Raw genomic sequence first — 19,097 nt, forward strand, 5'->3', positions numbered from 1 at the left:
TTCATATTGCTAAAGGCGTTCAGGCCGTATACTGAAACTTTGAAAACCCTATCAACAATCTAGATTAAAGTATTTAGGTACAGATAATGTATCTCAGGTTTTTACTTGCAAGTTCAAATTCTTCCTTTCCAATATAAATACTCTCTTATTTCCACAGATCAAGGTAGGTTTATTTTCATAAAACTCAAGAACTCTACTCTTGCTAGAATGCTGTTTTGACTAGAAAATGTAAAAATAAATAGATGAAATGTGAAAAATCACATATTAACTTTATAAAAAACTCCAAATCCCCATATAGTTTTAGGTATACCAGGAAAAAAACCTAAAATCTTGAACTTCCTCCTAATTTTGTTTATGTCGACAACCTTAACTTTGCAACACAAGAACAGACCTAAACAAAGCACTTCCTCCTTCCTTAATGCTCAGGAGAAGAATATGCTCTACATGAAAGCTGTACTACTACTTCTTTCATTGTGTAGGGGATGTTATATGGACATGTAGCAAAGAAATGTCCAATAATGTTGGACATAATTTGCCATGAGTATTTCAGGATGAAACTATAATATTTAAAACTGAAACAAAAGAAATTAATGTCACAATATACCTATTAGTTATCAGTACTATAGTAAAACATGTGTGGTACAGAACAAATATAATGTGTTGAATTTTACTTCAAAGCTTAAATCTTCGGCAATCTCCATTATATATATATTGTATCAGAAATTCCCTTCACACATGCTTGAAATCATCACTATACAGGACTCAAATTAAGAAAATTCTATTCTACAATATTGTGAAATAACATGACTTGAAACTCACATGGTTAAGTAATGTAGAAAGCTTTGATCCATCTTGAATATTCTTCTCCAAAATATTCAGGACTTTTACTGTTTTGTCTGTTGAGAGCTAATACAAGAAAAGAAATACATCAAACAACTACAAGAACATAAAGGCTTCCAAACTGCTGAAAAAAATGTCCGTGGATGAAGGACAGACCTTGTCATATAATCTGAAACACTTAAATTGTAAATTAGAGATAAGGATCAGATCTTGACTTCTGTGGTTTCTGACCCAGCACAATGCTGATAATATAGCTGAACTCTGTGACCTGTATTCTAATATTGCACTCAAATCCCATTTTCCACTAGCAAAATCCACAGAAACAGATTTAAAATTGCATATCTGTCATTAATGTTGTACAGTTATACACTGTTCACTTCTAGAACTAGAAATTCACTAAATCCAAGTATCACTCACAAATTTTAACCAACCATACAAAGCTTTATTAGTAGAAAATCCAAATTCCATGAACAAGCAGATATAAAATTCCCCAATACTTGAATGCTAATAAAAAGGTTATATAGTCTTAATATCAGTGTTAAATTTGAAGAACTAGCATGTTGAAAAAAATAATTCAAACTCACTGATCTTCTACAGAATTAAGATGGAATGATTTGTGGAATAAGCTAAACTCAAGGAGAGCCAGCTTTACTCATCCAGATACTACTAACATTCAACTTTAGAAGCAACAGAATTCTGATTTTTATGTACACATATATATATGCATGTATGTGTAAAAAACAAGGAACAGAGGTTAAGGGTGAGAAATATCAGTAAAGAGAAACACCCAGGCTAACAACAAGTGACAAAGGAAGACACGAAGATTGAAAAAATGTCTAGGAAAAGTACCTAACTTTTGGATTAGAGAAAACCCTTCAGAATGACTTTTATAGTAAGTGTTTTCACAGACACTTCATAACCACAGTAAGTGGTCACGAGCAGGCAGAGTAAGAGTTTAACATAAAACTGCCCAAAGCCAAGAGTTCCAGGAAGATTAAAGGAAAGCAAGAACACTGTTTCTAGAGGTGTGATACCAACATTTTGCACCAACAAACACTTCCCTTGAACTTAAGTACAGCAGTGGCAAAGAAACCACAATATGCAGTCTATGGAAAATGAATCTTATTATCACCTGGGGTGTTAAATCTTCTAAGGCTGACAGGCCTTTTTGGAGAGATGGAGGAAGCACACAATTCAGTGTAATGCTGGCTGTACATCACACATTTACATTGCACTGGTGGCATATATCAGAAAGGGTGGATTTTTTTACTTTGACAGCAGGACCTGATTTACTGTGGTTTCTCAACACCAGCTGTAAGGAGCAAAGCTTATAGGTTGATATGCTTCTCTGAAAGCAGATTAATTATTTGAGATTTTACTGCTTAGACATGGGTATTATGTATTGGCATATGGTCAGCACTGTACAGAGAAGCACCGTTCAACAAAAATGTCTCAGCTTCAAGCAACAGTGACAATTAAGATGTGGTAACTTTTTAAGCACTTTAGGTAAGTCAGAAGCAGCACAACTGTTCACAGTATCTGTTACATGCACACCTGAAGAGCATGGAATGTTATTACAAGGGACATAAGTTTCTGTATGTTTATCAAAATTGTATGTTCAAAAAGATGTAAAGACTATGGAGATGTACCTTGTCCATAATGCCCATTGCCTTGATTTTTGCAGATTCACTACCCAATTCACTAAGCTGATGTTTTCCCAGCAGCAATTCCTGTGGAATCTCATCATCATCACCTTTAAAAAAAAATATTAAAATTATCACTCGTATTTCTAATTAGACTTCAAGGAAATCAGTATTTTACAGTCAATATGGAAAAGCCAACTGAAGAAAAAGAACTGATTTTCTAAACAGCTAGCATCTAACAGTTCCAGATAGCCAGCATCTAATCGTTTCACCTAAGGAAGACTGATGACAATTTTAGTTGTGTCAAAACACCTACTTTTTAAACATGACTGAATCTGAAATATCACTTAACTGCCTAACATGGGACATTCATTTCTGAAAGTCATAAACCAAAAATTTTTAATATAGCAAACCCTATTTATTGCAGCTTTTGTGCCACTGCCTTCATTTCAGTAAAACACATCTTAAATGACTGTAGTCCTATTTCTGAAGTTGAAATGCGGGGAGGGCAGTAGATAACAAACACATATGAAATTAAGTACCTTGGAATACACTGTGCCTTAATCATATTTACCCTTACAAAAACCCCATGATGTTACCAGACACAGAAAGAATCAATGACTTCAAGTCCAAGATTGTATACACTATTGCTTTAAAAACTGTAGCGATGCGTTTACTATGCTTCTCCACTTGTTCTAATCCTGTGACAAAGATGGTAGGAAAAAAATTAATGCATACTTTTATTATCCATCTCAATAGAAAGTCACCTTGGCCAACCTGAACTACTTCCTCAGACATGCTAAGCTGGCTGGTTATCCAGTGCCTCAGCCATAAATGCATCAGGACTCTGCTGCTTGAGTTGAATAATCAAGCTCTGTTGGGTCAAAGGCCTCAACAGATGCAAAATCATGTGCCCCAAACATTACTAAGCAAGAGAACCATTGTAGAGGAATTGTAGAGTAATTATAGAGGAATGAAGGCAGGTTAATTAACATTGATAATATACAGCATTGGGCTGGCTTCAGGGGCAGTGGGTTGGCTGACGCGGATAATGTGCAGCTGTGGCTGGTTCCTGCTAAGTGGTTAAATAGCTTTAAGGGGTACGGGAGAGGAGCACTGGATGGAGAGAGACCTGAAGGAAGCAGAGGGAGGAGAGAGAGAGAGAGCACTCTGGATGCAGGAGACAAGGCGAGGCCCCGGGAGAAGAAGGGGGCCCAGATGAGGAGAGGCTGGCTGGAAGAAGAGCCCGGAGAAGGAAGAATCCAGATGCAGCAGAGGCAAGAAGCAGAGTGGACTGGCTTGAAGAGGGTGAAGAAACATCACATACAGTAGATGAACTTTTGAACCCTTGTGGGAGATTGGTGGCCGTGCTGGGGCAAGGCACAGGAACTACCTATTGAAGTTAACCTAGTATGGGGTGGTAAAAGCCTTGTTGCAGCCGGCTAGGTTGGATAGTGCTGTGACAAACCATCTTACATTGGTGTTGTTTACAAAGATACATTTGATAGAAGATGACATCCTTTCCACTGCAAGGGACCACTATTTGTCTCATTATGATTTATGCCCCTTTTCCATTCTGCAGGGAGGAGGAATGAGGATCTTATTCCTGCAGCAGCAAGTTAAATTGGAAACGTAAAGGCCACCACTCAAGGTGGAAGCTATATAAATGCAGCGTGCCTTAGCTTGTATCACAGGCAATTAAATCACCAATAAGCAGGTTCAAAAGTACTGAATACAAATTCTTGTGTTTCTATTTGGGGAAAACTTATTGAAAATTTCTGGCATATTACCAAAAGCTGTAAAATCCATGTCTTCCAAATTTTCCAAAATATTCTCTATTGAAGCCGTAAACCTTTTGAAAGTAGAGGAATCCATCATTTCTGGTAAAAAAAGAAATTTATAAATTATTATTATATATATATATTGTATTATATATACAAGAAAATACAAATTGTAGAAAATAAACCTTTTAAAATTACCTTCAGGTGTTAGTTTAGGTTCATAAGCTTTCCTCCTCTTTTGTTTTTCTTTTTTCTTCATTTTTCTAGCCACTAATTAAGAGAATAAAGAGTGAAACACAGTTTCACAAATAAAGGAATATATACATTTCTTACACTCATATTCAATATTGCATGTAAAGAAGTTTATTTTAAAATGTTTAAAATATCTGTTAAAAATGCACTAGTATTAGGGAATAAAATTAATTTTTTCAGATTATCAGTTACCCTCACTGAGGCTAGGGGGAGGAGAATAATCATCCATGTCAGAGTCATCAGGACTGCGATTACGGTAACGGCCACTACCCGAAGTCCTCCTTCCTTCATGATAATGACCACTTCTCCTGTGATCACCAGAACTTCTTCTGTCATGTTCTTCATACTCCCAAGCTTCATCTCTATCCTTTTTATGTCTTTTACGAGAAGCTAGAAATGAAATGCATTTTCATTTTAAGTACAAAAATTCTACTTTCAATAGTTAAAAATCAAACATTTTAGATTATTTGAGAGATGTGTAGATGTGGCACTTAAGGACATAATTTAGTGGTGGATTTAGCAGTGTTATCGGTTGGACCTGATGATCTTATTCTTTTCCAACCTAAATGATTCTGTGATTTGCAAGTTAAACAGTACTGTATAGCTGTTCTGTAAAACAAGTGAACACTCTAAAACTATTATATAAAATTCTGTTATGGCATTGTTCTAATGATTTCTTTTGAATTACATGAAAACTGTGCCTGAAATTGTCAAAGACACCAGCAAACACTTAAAAATACGAATTTACAGGGCATTTGTCCTTTTAAGCAAAGTAAGGGAAGTGGAACAAATCAAAATAAGTTTCATTCTTTCATAGAACACTAAGATAATTTCCTCAGCTATCTAAATTATGACTATTACCAGATGTCCATATTCCAATTCAGTGACTGCTTTGCGCATCTAACACAGCAAGTTCCAATGAGACTTGGCAAACTAGCTGCTTAAAGATACTCTGTTTGGCCAAGACAACTAAAATTTTGTCTTGATGCATATTACAGGAAATTCAGTGTAAAGTAGAAAGCTGGAGTCACAGTTCTGGGCCAGACTTGAAGTCAATACCACAGAAGGTTATTATAAAAAGCCCAGCAGAAGTGAATGTTGAAGAGACTGGGGAAAATGTTCTATACTGAAACGGATTTCATGGAAACAAAGTGAGGGAGCAAAATGGAGAGTTCTCCGTTATTTTCAAAGAACATCTTTTGTATCTTGAAGGGGACAGGGTGCTAAGATATAATAGAAAAAGGATATGGAGAAGATATTTTCACCTATGAAATCAGCTAACTCTTCACTACCTAATGTAACAGCATAACCGGGCTAGCAAGGAGATGTCCAACAGACTGTGCTGTGAGCATCAAAACACCCCATGCTAAACTAGCAGAGTTTATGCTTGTGAACTTGAATGTAACAGCCCTGACATCTGTGTGTTTCTATCGAAGTCTCCTAAAGCTGAGTGAAGTATGACTTACATAGGGTTTTTTTTCTGAGCAAAATGGCTCCAAGCACCTATACAGAATTGCAACTGAACTGACAAGTTATTCCCACAACCCCAGTTTATTGAGAAGCATGAAAAACCCCCAGGATATAGTCAATAGTCAGCCCAGGATCAGAATTAATAAAAACACCCTGAAGAACACTAATGTTCTGCACCGCACCATAGTGGCTCCCACTTCTGAAAATGTAGTACAGAACTTCTGCGCAGAGGTGGTGCTAAGTAGTAACTTGGTGCAGGATTTGAGCTGTACTCCTTCTGGATCAGGCTACCTTCTGGAGACAGTACAGTCATGTTCATGATGTCTGAGCTACTGACACTGTTTAAAATGGTTGAGAGTTAACTGCGATTAAGAATTGGAGGGTCACCTTGGATACCTGCAGTGAGAATACTGGAGAAGAAGTTAAGTGTCTTAAGGGAAAAGACTACATATCTTAACTGATACTTCTTCCCCAATGACCCAGTATTTTGTGGAGGCAGACGACATCTTTCTCCACAGTTTAGAAATCATCATATCAATTTAGGCTCTGTAGGGGAAAATCTGACTCCAGCTACACCTCCGTGAGAAAAGTAACTACCAATGTTGCTTTCCAGCAGCATACTGAATTGACGAGTTCACCAATGCTGCATGACAAAATAGAATGGGTTACAGTCGGGAGCAGCTATTCATAATCACTGCTCCATAAAGTTTATTCTGAAGTAGATAAAACAGACTAAAAATTTAAGTATTAATAACATTTCAAGAGTTAATACTGCTTTTATACATAAAAAAGACTACTCAGAATACCCAATTTTCTTCTGAATTCTGCCAAACATTTATATAAAAACACATTTAGCACTTATGGTATGAGAATGATTTAATCAATTTTTAATTTCTCATAATCTAATTTAATATGATGTCCCTTCTCCATAAGATACTCAAAGACATTATTCTATAACAACCCTTATTTTGTATTTTTTTAAAGTTCAATTCTAAACAACAAAAGAATTCTGAAATGCACATTTGTAACAGTACAAATCTGATGAATGTACTTGTCACAAATCTTTCATTCTCTTGATCACTTTGTTTTGTGTTTATTTAATTCAGTTCTACAGGATCCTTTGTGAAATATTAAGGTTTATTTTTAAACAGATGTCCCCATTGAATTTTTAGAGTGATGGCCAGATCTCTTGAATGGATATAAAGAATCTAGAATCCCTTAAAGCATATAATTACTGTGAAAATTTTCCTTAATTTGCTATAATTTTATTTAAAAATTTCAACAGCTACTGTGGATAATAAGTAGATTACAGTATCTGAAATTATTGACATTTCTCTCCATTCCCAGCCAACTTAAATAATTTGCTTTACTTATTTATTTTTGTATTTACTGTTTGAGATTACTGACATCATAAACAGGCAACAGGATACAGAAAACAGAGATTATAGAGTCCTGAATGAAGCAAATCATCATTAATCCTCTGCCATAATCAAGACTGACTACAAATTACTCAAAGCAAATTATTCAGTCATAATGAAAAGGAAAAACAAATAAAAGGACATTCTTTTCTGCTTCTTTGATAAAGATCAGAGCTATTGCCACTATAATTTTCAGATGTATGTGTGCATAAGCACTACATATCTGCTCAACAAGGACTTGAAAACATATTAAAAAGTAGAGCAAAAAAAAATCTTTCTCTTAGGACCCTAAGAAAGATTAGAAAGCAAAACACTGTGTTTTGTAAAAGTTCAGTACAATGTCTATATAACCAAAGGTGGAAAGAGTCTAAATTTGGAAAAAAATCATGATCAGCAAGATGCCTTCCCAAGGTTAACAGCAATAGGCACTTCTGTAGCCCTGCATGAGTACACAGCCAAGATGTTAACTGAGACTGAACTGATTCACTCCAATTTTAATAAGACTTTCTTTTCAGTGTTGGCTAACTGGACTACCGTAGAGACAAACTTACCAAACTCCTATTAGCAAGCAGAAAACCCCTTCCTAACTTAGAGGCATGTAACAATTTTTGATGCTTCAGAACCTCATCTGATCGCACAGCAAAATTGTAACTACAAGCTTCCTCTCTTCCTCTGAAAACAGTTAATTCAAAAACAGTACCATCAGCAACTAGTATTTTCAGAACCCATCAAAAGCAACTCTAGTTTTTCTAGCAATAGGCCAGATAAATTAATAGGAGAAGAAATACTTTAAGAAACTTCTGGGCAGTAAGATTCTCAATTTAACACGTCAGAAAAATTAAAGAGGGGATCATTAACTTTTCTTATCAGGAAAACTAAGAATAATGTAGAGTTTATTTACTGAAATTTTTCTTTGCATACCTCTGTACACAAGTTTTCTGTTCTACGTTAGAGGATATTTCCCTTAATCTGATTGGCTAAAAATGTTTCATAATACAACTTAGAAAAAAAACCTACATAGTATCTTCTTCTAAGGTACTTAAGAAAATAAATTTAACAACCAGCTGCCTTTCATCTTGAATGACAAACGGAAATAAAGCAATTTTTCTTTTAAAGGAAAAAAAATTGCAGGACTGCAAATTTGTTTTCATATGTTTTAGGGTAGCCAACTTTTTTTTAAAAAGTGCATCTTTTTGTAAAAACAAAATATTAGCTTTCTTTAGCAGTAGGAACAAAATTATATACTACTTACATTCAAAAGCTTCTTCACTGTCATTGTCTTCGTCAGAACTGATTTCAGCATATTTTGGTTTCTCATTAACTGTGCTACGTTTGCGCTTGTTCATTTTCACACGTTCACAAAGTGGCATGGTGGATTCAATTTCTGCCAGGAGCTCAGGAGGCAACTCCTTTAACACTGACTGATCTATGCTACCTATTAATGGAGAGTAAGAAGAGCAAACGTGAACCTGAAGATAAACATAAGGGCCCAACACTACAGTCCTTTCTCCGGAACCACTTACAGGGTATCCACTAATACTATCCCAGTTAGATATACCTGGATGTATTTGACAGCCCTTTTTAAAGTTGCTTTTATTGTTCACGCTAAAATTAGGAATTCACATAATAAATTGCATACACATCTCCTTCAATAAAACATTTTATCAGGCATATAAATATAAACAAATTCAAATTGGTGCATTTCCTTTGTAAAATGATATCACTGCTCTACTTCCATAGAATTTAGTCTTAGTTCAGTTTATCCTCTGAATTTAACAGTTTTCCTAACAGTGTATGCAAATTAAGGATTCTCTGTGCCTTGTTATCAATTCTGTTTCTCATTCATATTAGTGTACACAAGACAGTAATCTTCCCTTTTCCAGTAAGGAGGGATGAACTATTGCAGAATCTCTGGGGCCTTATCCCAAAATACAGGCCAAATAATTGGCAACCCAACCTCTGCCTCAGGTTTATTTCTTACCTCCCATTAGTAGTTTTAGAACGCAACCTGAATTTTTGCTTGATTTTGTTACAAAGCAAAGTTGAAAGATTTTTATTTAATACAGACAAACACCTAGCAGGACCACAACAGGTTTCTTGCCCAAGGCAAACAGGTAGACAATATCACACCATTCTCATCACATTTTAAAACTACGATTAAACGCACACATAGTCAGAACGAAGGAGATTTGCAGTCAAAATTTTCACAACTGAAGCAAGGAAATCAAATAAATGCAAAAGTTATTTCTTGGGGGTTTGTTTATTTGATGTCTTTATTTATCAAAGAATCTGCTGCACAGATCTGAAGATTATCAGACTAAATGCTAAACTTTTTCCAACAACAGAACAAATAGCTTTGTCATAAGTGCCTTCCTCTCCCTCCTAAGGCATACTGTATTATTTAGAGAGGAAATCACCTGCCAGTTGCTATATATATATATACACACACACACACACTCCTCTAAAAAATAATATTCTGGATGATATTTCACTTTTTAATTGCATTCACTACATCACTAACACAGCTTTCTAAAATTTATTTCCATTTTTACACTAATTTCCTATCTTCTAATCTTGAATTAGTCTTTTCATTTTCCTTCCCTCTTTAAACACCTTTAATGTGAATTAGAAGTCTTAATATGAGAAAACAGTTTCCAGCAACAAGATTTTTTTAGAAGTCTTATATATTACTGGTTTCACATATATCTACATCCATCAAAATTGCCTACAATGATCAGAAAATTGTTTTTCTATAATTCTCAAGTATGTTTAGCAAGTCACCCCATTAAAGCGAATTTTTAAAAGAGATTTAACTTTTTCTTGGGGTTTCAAACTGAGGTAGGGAAGTACCTACAAAGTAGAACTGATAGCAAAAGTTGTCTCTGCTTCCCCCACGCTGTGGTCATTCTTGTTTATTTGTGTTAAGTTGCCATTCCATCCTTAGATAACCACCTTCAAAATTACCTAAATTCTCAATACTGCTTTCAAAAATGCTAGAAAACATTTCACAGTGTGGTTGACCATGTTGCTATGACATGATTATTCTTTGCGGGCTGGGCTCTTGATTGAAGATAGGCAGAAGTACACCAACATAGGCACACCAGTTCTTCTGTATGTACCAACAGCTGACTAGATGACAGCCAGGTCTAATCTGGATGCTGCACAGCCATGCACCTAAGCAGTGGTGTCCCCACACTAATACTGCACGTCTTTTTGTACGCCTATACAGTGCCTGAAGAGACTTAACTTATATCCAGCTCCAAACTACACAAAAATTAACATACACAAGTTTTAAGACAATTTCCAAAGGTGGAATCACTAGAGGGCCTCCAAACTTGGTTCTCCAACATACATTCTCAATTTTACGCACTGTTGGTGATTTCATTAAAATCAGCAGGACTACACACATAACATAAAGCCTATAGTAAATCTGGGCAAACAAAGACATTTTAAAAGCCAGCTACAAGTAAAGGAACAGAAGTTGTATTAAATCCCCAAACAAACAAAAATCATAGGCTACCACTCGCCTGCCTCCTAAGAATATCTAGTCTCACTTTCCTTATTGATTTTGTTCCCAGGGTAAACCACTGCTCAATCTTTAAAAATAAATCAATTACCACAGTATTAATTAGACTTCACTGGAAAAATAAAAATGTACATGTACCTACAATTCTGATATACTTGGAAAAAGACTCCTCATCCTTTCTGAAGAAAACCAGGGATATTATATACTGTGGGACTCCAGTGAAGAGCTTGTGAATATGTATTTTACTCTATTACTTATGTTATGGTGAGTCAGGGCAACCCAGTCCTCACTAGAAACATCTTACTAAATTCCTTCTCCTATGCCTCCACATTTTCTAACAAAGGTGCTTTTTATTTGTTCTGGGTAGTAAAGAAATGCTTAAAAGAATCCAGTTCACTGTAAGAATCCAATCACATGGCAACAAACATTAGGTTATAATACCCATGCCAATGAGTTTTTAGTTTATGGGATACTTTTCAAAAACAATTAAAAAGAATATACAACACAAACCCCTTTCAAAATATCTATAAAACCACATATGATCACCTTCAGTTTTTCAATTTATTTTCTAAGTTTGCTAAGACCTGTTACTTACTTTTGGGTTACCACTTTAATAAGTAACAATCGCTTCTAGCTTTGCATGGGTTTTTAAATAGCTAAGGAGAAAGTAACTTTACTAAAAAGCTACTCTACAAGTTAATAAGAATGCCCCAGTATCTTAGCTTTCTGATGAACTGTCCTCATCAACAGAGTAACTCCATTTTTTGCTATTGTGTGTGATCAGTGTACTGAAATGGGCTATAGGCAGCAGTGTTCTTCAGACATCGCTTACACATAATTGCAAAGCTGCTGCAACTATTAAAATTAACAACAAAAAAGTACCATCTGTAAGAGCCAGTCTAAAGAGAACGATATTGTCTCAACATTGCTAACAGAGACCTGGAGATGGAATGTGCTCCTCATGGACACCGGGTCTCAGTGACCCTGAAGGAGAACTGCACGATACGAGGAGTACTATGCCGCTCCCTGATACCCGGCACTGGAAGGAACAACTACGATAAGGCCACATAGCAGCTGTCCAGAAGGTGGATCACAACCGTTGTCGTAACAACGGAACAGAACATGCGTGATAACCTGGCTCGAGAAGGCAGAGGCTGACAACAATCCACGGGCCAGAGGAGGAGCAAGGTGCGCTGCTTGGCATAAAAGATGGCTCCTGAGCAACCGAATTTGGGAGATCTTCCCCACCAAGGATCACAACGATCGGAAGGACAGGCAGGATGGTGCTTGGACCTGGGACCATAGGAAGACCTTGGACCTGTGGCGGTAGCTATAATCCTCTTTCCTTTTCTTTTGACTTTATCTTTTCTTCACTTTCTGTCTTTCTATCTATCACACGCCACTTTATGGGCAAACAATAAAATCGTGCTGTTTGATTGAAACATAACCCCTTGGTGTGATTGCCTTGATTTTTTTTGCACTTCGAGATCATAGTAAACAAACCATCACGAGTCCACTAAGCGGACCGTGACACCATCATACCAGAATCTTTCTCTCACTGTAAAAAACCAGCATGCTAACAAGCTCTACATTCATGAAACTGAAGGGCAAGTCATAGAATAGCTGTAAGAACAACTAATCTCCAAGAACCACATACAGAACAGCCACTTCTTCAATGCTTCTCCAAATGTATGCAGCGCTATCCATGACTTACTAGTTGCTTGTTGGTGGAAGAACAAGTTCTTCTTGGTTTTGTTTGACTGCCACTATCAGAAGGTTTCTTAGAGGAGATACTGAAGAATCTTCATCAGCCACAGAATCTTAGCTAAAAATGAACTAGTCTGTAAGTTTCCTCCCATATTCTATTCTAATCTAGGAAGCTTTTCAAAGGGTTTTGCCATGAATACTAGGAAGATTTCTAAAATGTGTAGTGGATGTAGTATATCCCTTCTTCACATATGGCTTAAAAATAGAATGGAAACGCACAGATCTGATTTTGCACGGTTCCAAATCTTGCACAGTTCAGCACCGCTTTTTGTTCACAACTTGATGCGTTGTTTCAAGTCTGTAAAACAGCCTTTAACTTTAGCTAATATTTACGCATATCTAATCTTCAGGAGTGTCAAACAGATCTCCCTGACCCAGGCAGCTGAATGTTTTCCACACAGGTTGAAATTAAAAAAAGGTAACACCATTATGGACTTTTACTGGATCCATTCAATATGGACAGGACAATTATTTTTTTGACACAATGATTAGTGTGTTCATGTGTCTTTCACCTGCCTTGATATAACAACTTCAGACAAGCAGCTATAGAAAAGGGGATAACGCTTGCTGATGTTTAGGTCAGCTTTCCAGGATCAGAGAGGCTGTCCTGCCATGAAATCAAAACCAACACTAATAAACTCCGTTATCATCTCAGTAATGATTTATCTTTGCTTTCCAAACCATAGAAAACAGATGTATAGTTTACACTGTGGTGCAACTTCCGATGCACTAACAAGCCATCATGATTCAAATACATTTAGAAACCTAAACTCCAAATTGCTACTTCACAACTGTAAGAGAAAGTTAATACAGTGGAAACAGTCCCTATCAATTCGCTTATATGGTTGCTTTAAAATACTTGTGACATCAAAATGGCCTGTTTGCACATATATTTACTGTAGCAAATGAACAAGTGCTTGAAGAAAAACTGCCCTGAGAATAATTATTTCAAAACTGAGGTTTATGTTAATAAAGCCAGCTGCATAAATTAGCAACCGTACATATTGTCCATTTCTGTGTGTTAATAGTTTGTAATATGCAGACCTGCAGTCTGACATTTATGATTTCTAGATCTATCTTGTATTTTAAAACACAAGTTTTTTCAACTATCAAGACATTATAAAAGGAACACATAAGGGTCTAAGAGGGAACAGTGAACTTGTTTGAGGTGAGGATACACTTTGCATTTCTTAGTGTTTAGAAATTTAAGTTTAACCACTCCCCAAATTCTCAAACTTGTACACTAATGAATTGCCACACAGCTTCATTTTGACATTAAAAATTAATCCCTACAGCTTGTACCTCAGTTTTGCCCTTCTCTTGCTCCTTTTTTTTCCTCAGAAGATGCTACCTACTACTGGACTATTTTATTGTGCTGATGACTAGTATATCCACTCTTGCTGTTATGCCACAGAGGCCAAGCTTGCCTTTCTCACATGTCCTCTCTAAGCATTTGAGAGACGATGTTCCTCTCTCATATATCACTAGCTTACTGTCTTCGTTTCTCAAGTAATTTTGGGTCACTGCTATAACCACCCTGATATAACTTCCTATGTCAGACATATATGCAGTTTCTATCTGGATTAGCTCAAAAAACCTTCAAACTGTGCTAAATCAAATAGAATACATTCTCACTCCGTAACAAGAGTGCTTTCTTGTTGGACAGTTATGTCACTGTAACTACAACAGCACAAACTCACAGCTTAATTCTACTACAACCACTCAGGCAGATAAGGTTCTATTTTAGATAAAGAACTGAAAGAAAAAAGATGAGATAAAATTAATTCTGTACTTCATAAAAGCATTTGGAAAATAAAAACTTTTTAAAAATAGTTAAGTACTGCTCCAGTATAGCACTTCAGCATTACAATGCAAAGGGTCACATGACTGCCTGTGATTGATGAACAGCTTACTGGTCACAGCCGAAAACTTCTGGCTCTCACTCATTGTGCAGATTTAATTACACCTTTCCACCAAGCTCTCCCTTAAAATGCTTGTTCTTTATGTTCCCAGTATGTTCTTTATATGGCACATTAAGTCCTTGGTGATCAGAGACCCTTGCTCACCAGCTTCACACTCTTCCAAATAAATGTACTCTGGAGAGTTTCAAGAACAGAATATTCAAGGGGAATACAGGGAAATTGCAATCCTTTTCTCAAAGAGGAATTTAAGTTATGAGAAAGGTACATCTGCTCATCAGACAGAAGTCCCCCTTTTATTTCAGTATCTTATCAGCTGAAAAATGCACCATCAAAAAAATATTGGTGAAAATAATCTGAGAAGTAGTGCATTTACTCCAGCAGCCTTCCTCTTTCCTCTCCAATTCTCTGCCTTAATTAAAATTTATGGAAGGATATACAGCTACATCCTGTAAACAAGGTATAACCCTCTATTGAGGCCCTTAACCTCACTTTTGACTACATCCATGAAGGGGTAACTCCTGAGCTCAGCTCACACACAACCAGAAAGAGGGTGGGAGACTGAGACGCCCTAACCACCACCCAAGGGACTGGACCCACAGGATTCTCTGTGGCAATGAATCCAGCAGGAAGGAGAGAAGTAGCGTTAGGAAGAAGTATACGCTATATAATTCCATAGAACCTGCTTAAACACATCTTTCAAGATCATTTTTCCTCATCTGCCTCTGCTGACACAAAGGGAAGGCTCCCAGCCTTGGGTTAAACAAAAGAAAAGGATCAGACTCCTTACTTACACTACAGTCCTTAGCTCTGGCCTTGATAAATGGGACCCAATCAGGCTGGTGGGTCAAAGAAAAATATGAACACAGCAACAGAATAATTCCATCATACAGTAGAGGTCATCATTGCCCACAGCTAGGCAGCACAGAGATTTTAAAAGGATTTCACAATAGTACAAAATACTCTTAGAAGCAAAAAAATTTTTGATGGAGGGAATAGATTTCCAAACAGCACCCTGAATGACACAGGCAGAGAGCAAGGAATATACCCAACACACACTCCCCAAAGACGCCAAGAGAACTCACATTTACATTGTTATCAATGATTTCCTCAAGCTACCTGATTGCTCTGACAACTATAGCCACAGGTTATTTTACCCCTTATTGCTCTTCACTGGTCTTTTGTCTTTATAAAAATTTTGAAAAAAGGAGGCTAGAGCAGTCTAGCTTTGCAAGATACTTCACAAAAAATACAGGAGTACTGAAGAGTAAAATGGAGCACAACTGGCAAGTGAAATAAACACAGTGCTGCACAAAACTTCTCACTTTCATGAACCTGTGTCAGGGAACTGCTTTTGGATTTTGCTGTTATTGCTTTTGAACATATGCCTTGAAATTTAAGCCAACACAATGTATTGTATTAAAAAGTTAAGATGTTTTGTAGAGTTGCAAGACACAGCATGCAATGTTCTGTTACTACTAATATTGAGAACCTGAGATTTTTGATTGATGTACTTTCCCAGCCATGTATTTTGATTAACCTAAAAACTGAGCCATGGGGCCTCACTTAAGAAAAAAGACCTTAGTGAAATAAAATCAAATTATACCTCATAATTTTTCTTCTCATAGAAGAAAACCTCCTATGTAGGCAATATAATACAAGCAAGATCTTTGCAGAGAAAAAGCAAAACAAATGCCATGATTTACACCAGATCTGTGACTACAGGCACATCAAGAAGATCTGCTTTTTCCTCACTCTATCCTGGAAATATTCTCAGTCTTCATAATTTAAAATATCACATGAAGCAACTCTCGGTTTGCTTCTTCAAAGTAACTTAATTACATAAGCAACAACAACAAAAGATTGCTGACGTAGTTTTTAATATAAAATAGCACTACGAGAAAGTTGCTCAGAAGATAACTAAACAGTACATATATTTCAGGAACAACCGTTCAATAATTTGAGGAACAAAAAAGATCACATACTTTTTTTCTGTTCATTGGTAATGTTTCCATGGAGCAAAAAATAAATTCAAAATTTCAAGTAAACAATTTAAATTTTCTTACACAAAACCAGTCACCTAACGTGAAAATGTCAATTAATAGGAAAGCTAACTGCCCAGAACCAAAAGTGAGGCCTTCCCCTATTTGTATTTTGTCAAATTTAGTCTGTGTTTAGAAGAAAATTAAACCCAAAAATTTTGAGTTCATATCCCTACACATAAGCCAGGAAATAACATCCATATTTAGATACTTAAGACACACGAACAGGTCTGCATTGCACATTGTAATTGATATCAGACAAATTTCTGGCTCACATTTTTTACATACAGCAATATATTGCTGCAAAAATTATTTGTGCAAAATAGCCTAAGTTACTCCCAAAAAAGTAAGAGGAACCTGAACAAACATCCATGTCCAGGAACCAAAGTCAGTTTCAGACTTTCAACAAATTGCTATGACAAATCAGGTAATAAATTTCCATCGCTTACATGCACCAAAGTAATTTTTCAAAAATGAACTAATTAAACAACGCACTCCTAAATCTGAAAACAAAGCATTATATTTCATATGAACCAAAGAAAAATGAAACTAGTGGGTTTGGTGAAGTTTATCGCTGCTAGTAAGAACTCAAGAACAACTATAAGATCAAGAATCACAGTATTTACCTTAGTGGCAGAGACTGAAGTAGGAAGCACCTAAAGCAGCTCCCAGGCAAAAGCACTATGCTGAAAACGTCTGCCACTGTAATGGTAACAGAGCAACACAAGGGCCCCAGTGTGCAACGGCTGAATATCTGGCTGTCTACCAATATCAGTTTATCCAACATCTACTTCTGAAAAAACTAGCACCAAAATTGAAGGCCCCAGAGAGTATGTACAATGTCCATTACAAATTCCAGCAACCCTTCTGAGATAGGATGGACACATCATACCTACAAAATCCCCGCAAGCAGGAATTATTCATTCCGAATGGGGTATCTATAGTTAGGGTTTGGCCTCTGACTAAACAATGCCTGGAATATTTTTCAAAATGTGAACCTGTTCAATCCAGAAAGGAGAAAAAAAATGTTATCAGGGCTAAGTGGACAGAGTGTATGTTAAAATGGATCGTCTGCAAATCCAACCTATCTTTAAATACTTCTAATGCCACGAGGGACAGCCAGCTCCTCTTCTAGTCCACTTAAGTTGAAAAGAGTTAATCACTAATATCTCAGGAAAGAGGAAAAACAGGAGGACTGCAGAATTTTCATGATGTTGATGTGGGTTTTTTGCTAAAATTCCTGTTAAATTTAGTTTAACAGAAGCTTTAAAGACTGTCGCTGAGAAGAATCATTATAAATTTCTTGCTGTTAACCATGAAATACATCCTTTTAAATCTGAAATATGACAATTTCCTGTAGAACTTCAGAAACTTATGGCATACTTGATTCACCTGGTGGTGCATGCATATGCAAGATGCATAGTTATTACTCTGGCCTTGACACGTGCAAATGCAGTTGCTACAAGGAACTCCAAGACAGTGATTTCAAATCTCAGATTTGTGGCATCGCAGACTTCTACAATGGTCATCTTTACAAAACCACAATCTGCAGTAAACACGCAGAGCAGCAGCCTTTTCCTTTCCAAAGAAAACATTTTTACTCCAGTTACTTCCTTGCAGCACAGCTGCTTGCCCCAATGATTTCACTGAGTACAACAGTGTATCTGCTTTGACATCAAGAGTTTATCATCTTGGAAATAAATCTGAGTGAACTCTAAAATTTGCTTGACATTTTAGTATCTAAAGCTATTTTTCTCAAAGGTTTACAAATTTATCCTTATAGAAGTCCTATGCACGGAGGATTTAAAGAGATGTTTAAAATTGATACTTCCTTTTTGTCCACAGTTTTCAGCTGTACCACAAAGTATTTGTAAGTAGCTCTACTGTGCTGACTAGAAGTCTGTGAAAAGCATTATAAGTAGGCTCACTGAACCAACACAATCTGGACACAGGTTTTCATTTTGGAATATTCCCTTTCTTGTTACTCCTACCTACAAGATGAGCACCTAATTGATTACTCTGCTTTACAAGTGAAACCATTCCCAGCGTGCTTGACTCAAAGATGGACCGTCATGTTACACAAATGCCAAATTATAGTTACTATAGGCTCCAAAAAACTCACCTGGAATTAAAAACAAACAAACAAACCAACCACAATAAAAAAAAAAAAATATCCCCAAACCCCACAACAAATCACACAAGCACAGAACACAAAAAAATCTAGATGCATTGTTTTAACTCATGACATGAAGATGGTCAAGCAGTAGAGTTTTAAGCTGATCCTGTAAGTATATGTATGAAAAGCGCCTTTGAAGAAATTGCAAAACTTCACTCAAATTTCAGATCATAGCAGCGGAGAATGTAGTGTATTTAGGAAGACTTGCAGTAAGCAACAAAACCCTGTATTTAAAGTTCTGTGTTGTACAGATAATGAAGTTC

The 19,097-nt window shown here is 36.4% G+C and overlaps 1 protein-coding gene across 8 annotated transcripts in view; it reads right to left on the bottom strand.

The window, feature by feature from the left end:
- NIPBL (NIPBL cohesin loading factor) overlaps window positions 1-19,097 on the bottom strand; it is a 152,169-nt gene that overhangs the window by 37,408 nt on the left and 95,664 nt on the right. For 6 of the 8 annotated variants that reach the window (XM_040579220.1, XM_040579223.1, XM_040579216.1 and 3 more), the window contains 6 exons: window positions 8,657-8,839; window positions 4,709-4,906; window positions 4,463-4,534; window positions 4,274-4,363; window positions 2,490-2,593; window positions 820-906 (listed from right to left, as the gene is read on the bottom strand). In XM_040579220.1, coding sequence (XP_040435154.1) covers window positions 820-906; window positions 2,490-2,593; window positions 4,274-4,363; window positions 4,463-4,534; window positions 4,709-4,906; window positions 8,657-8,839 — 734 coding nt within the window. The remainder of the gene's footprint in view (window positions 1-819; window positions 907-2,489; window positions 2,594-4,273; window positions 4,364-4,462; window positions 4,535-4,708; window positions 4,907-8,656; window positions 8,840-19,097) is intronic. The other 2 variants (XM_040579224.1, XM_040579218.1) reach the window with 1 other exon arrangement.

This window comes from Falco naumanni, chromosome Z (assembly GCF_017639655.2).
Source record: "Falco naumanni isolate bFalNau1 chromosome Z, bFalNau1.pat, whole genome shotgun sequence".
Taxonomy (NCBI): Eukaryota; Metazoa; Chordata; class Aves; order Falconiformes; family Falconidae; genus Falco; species Falco naumanni.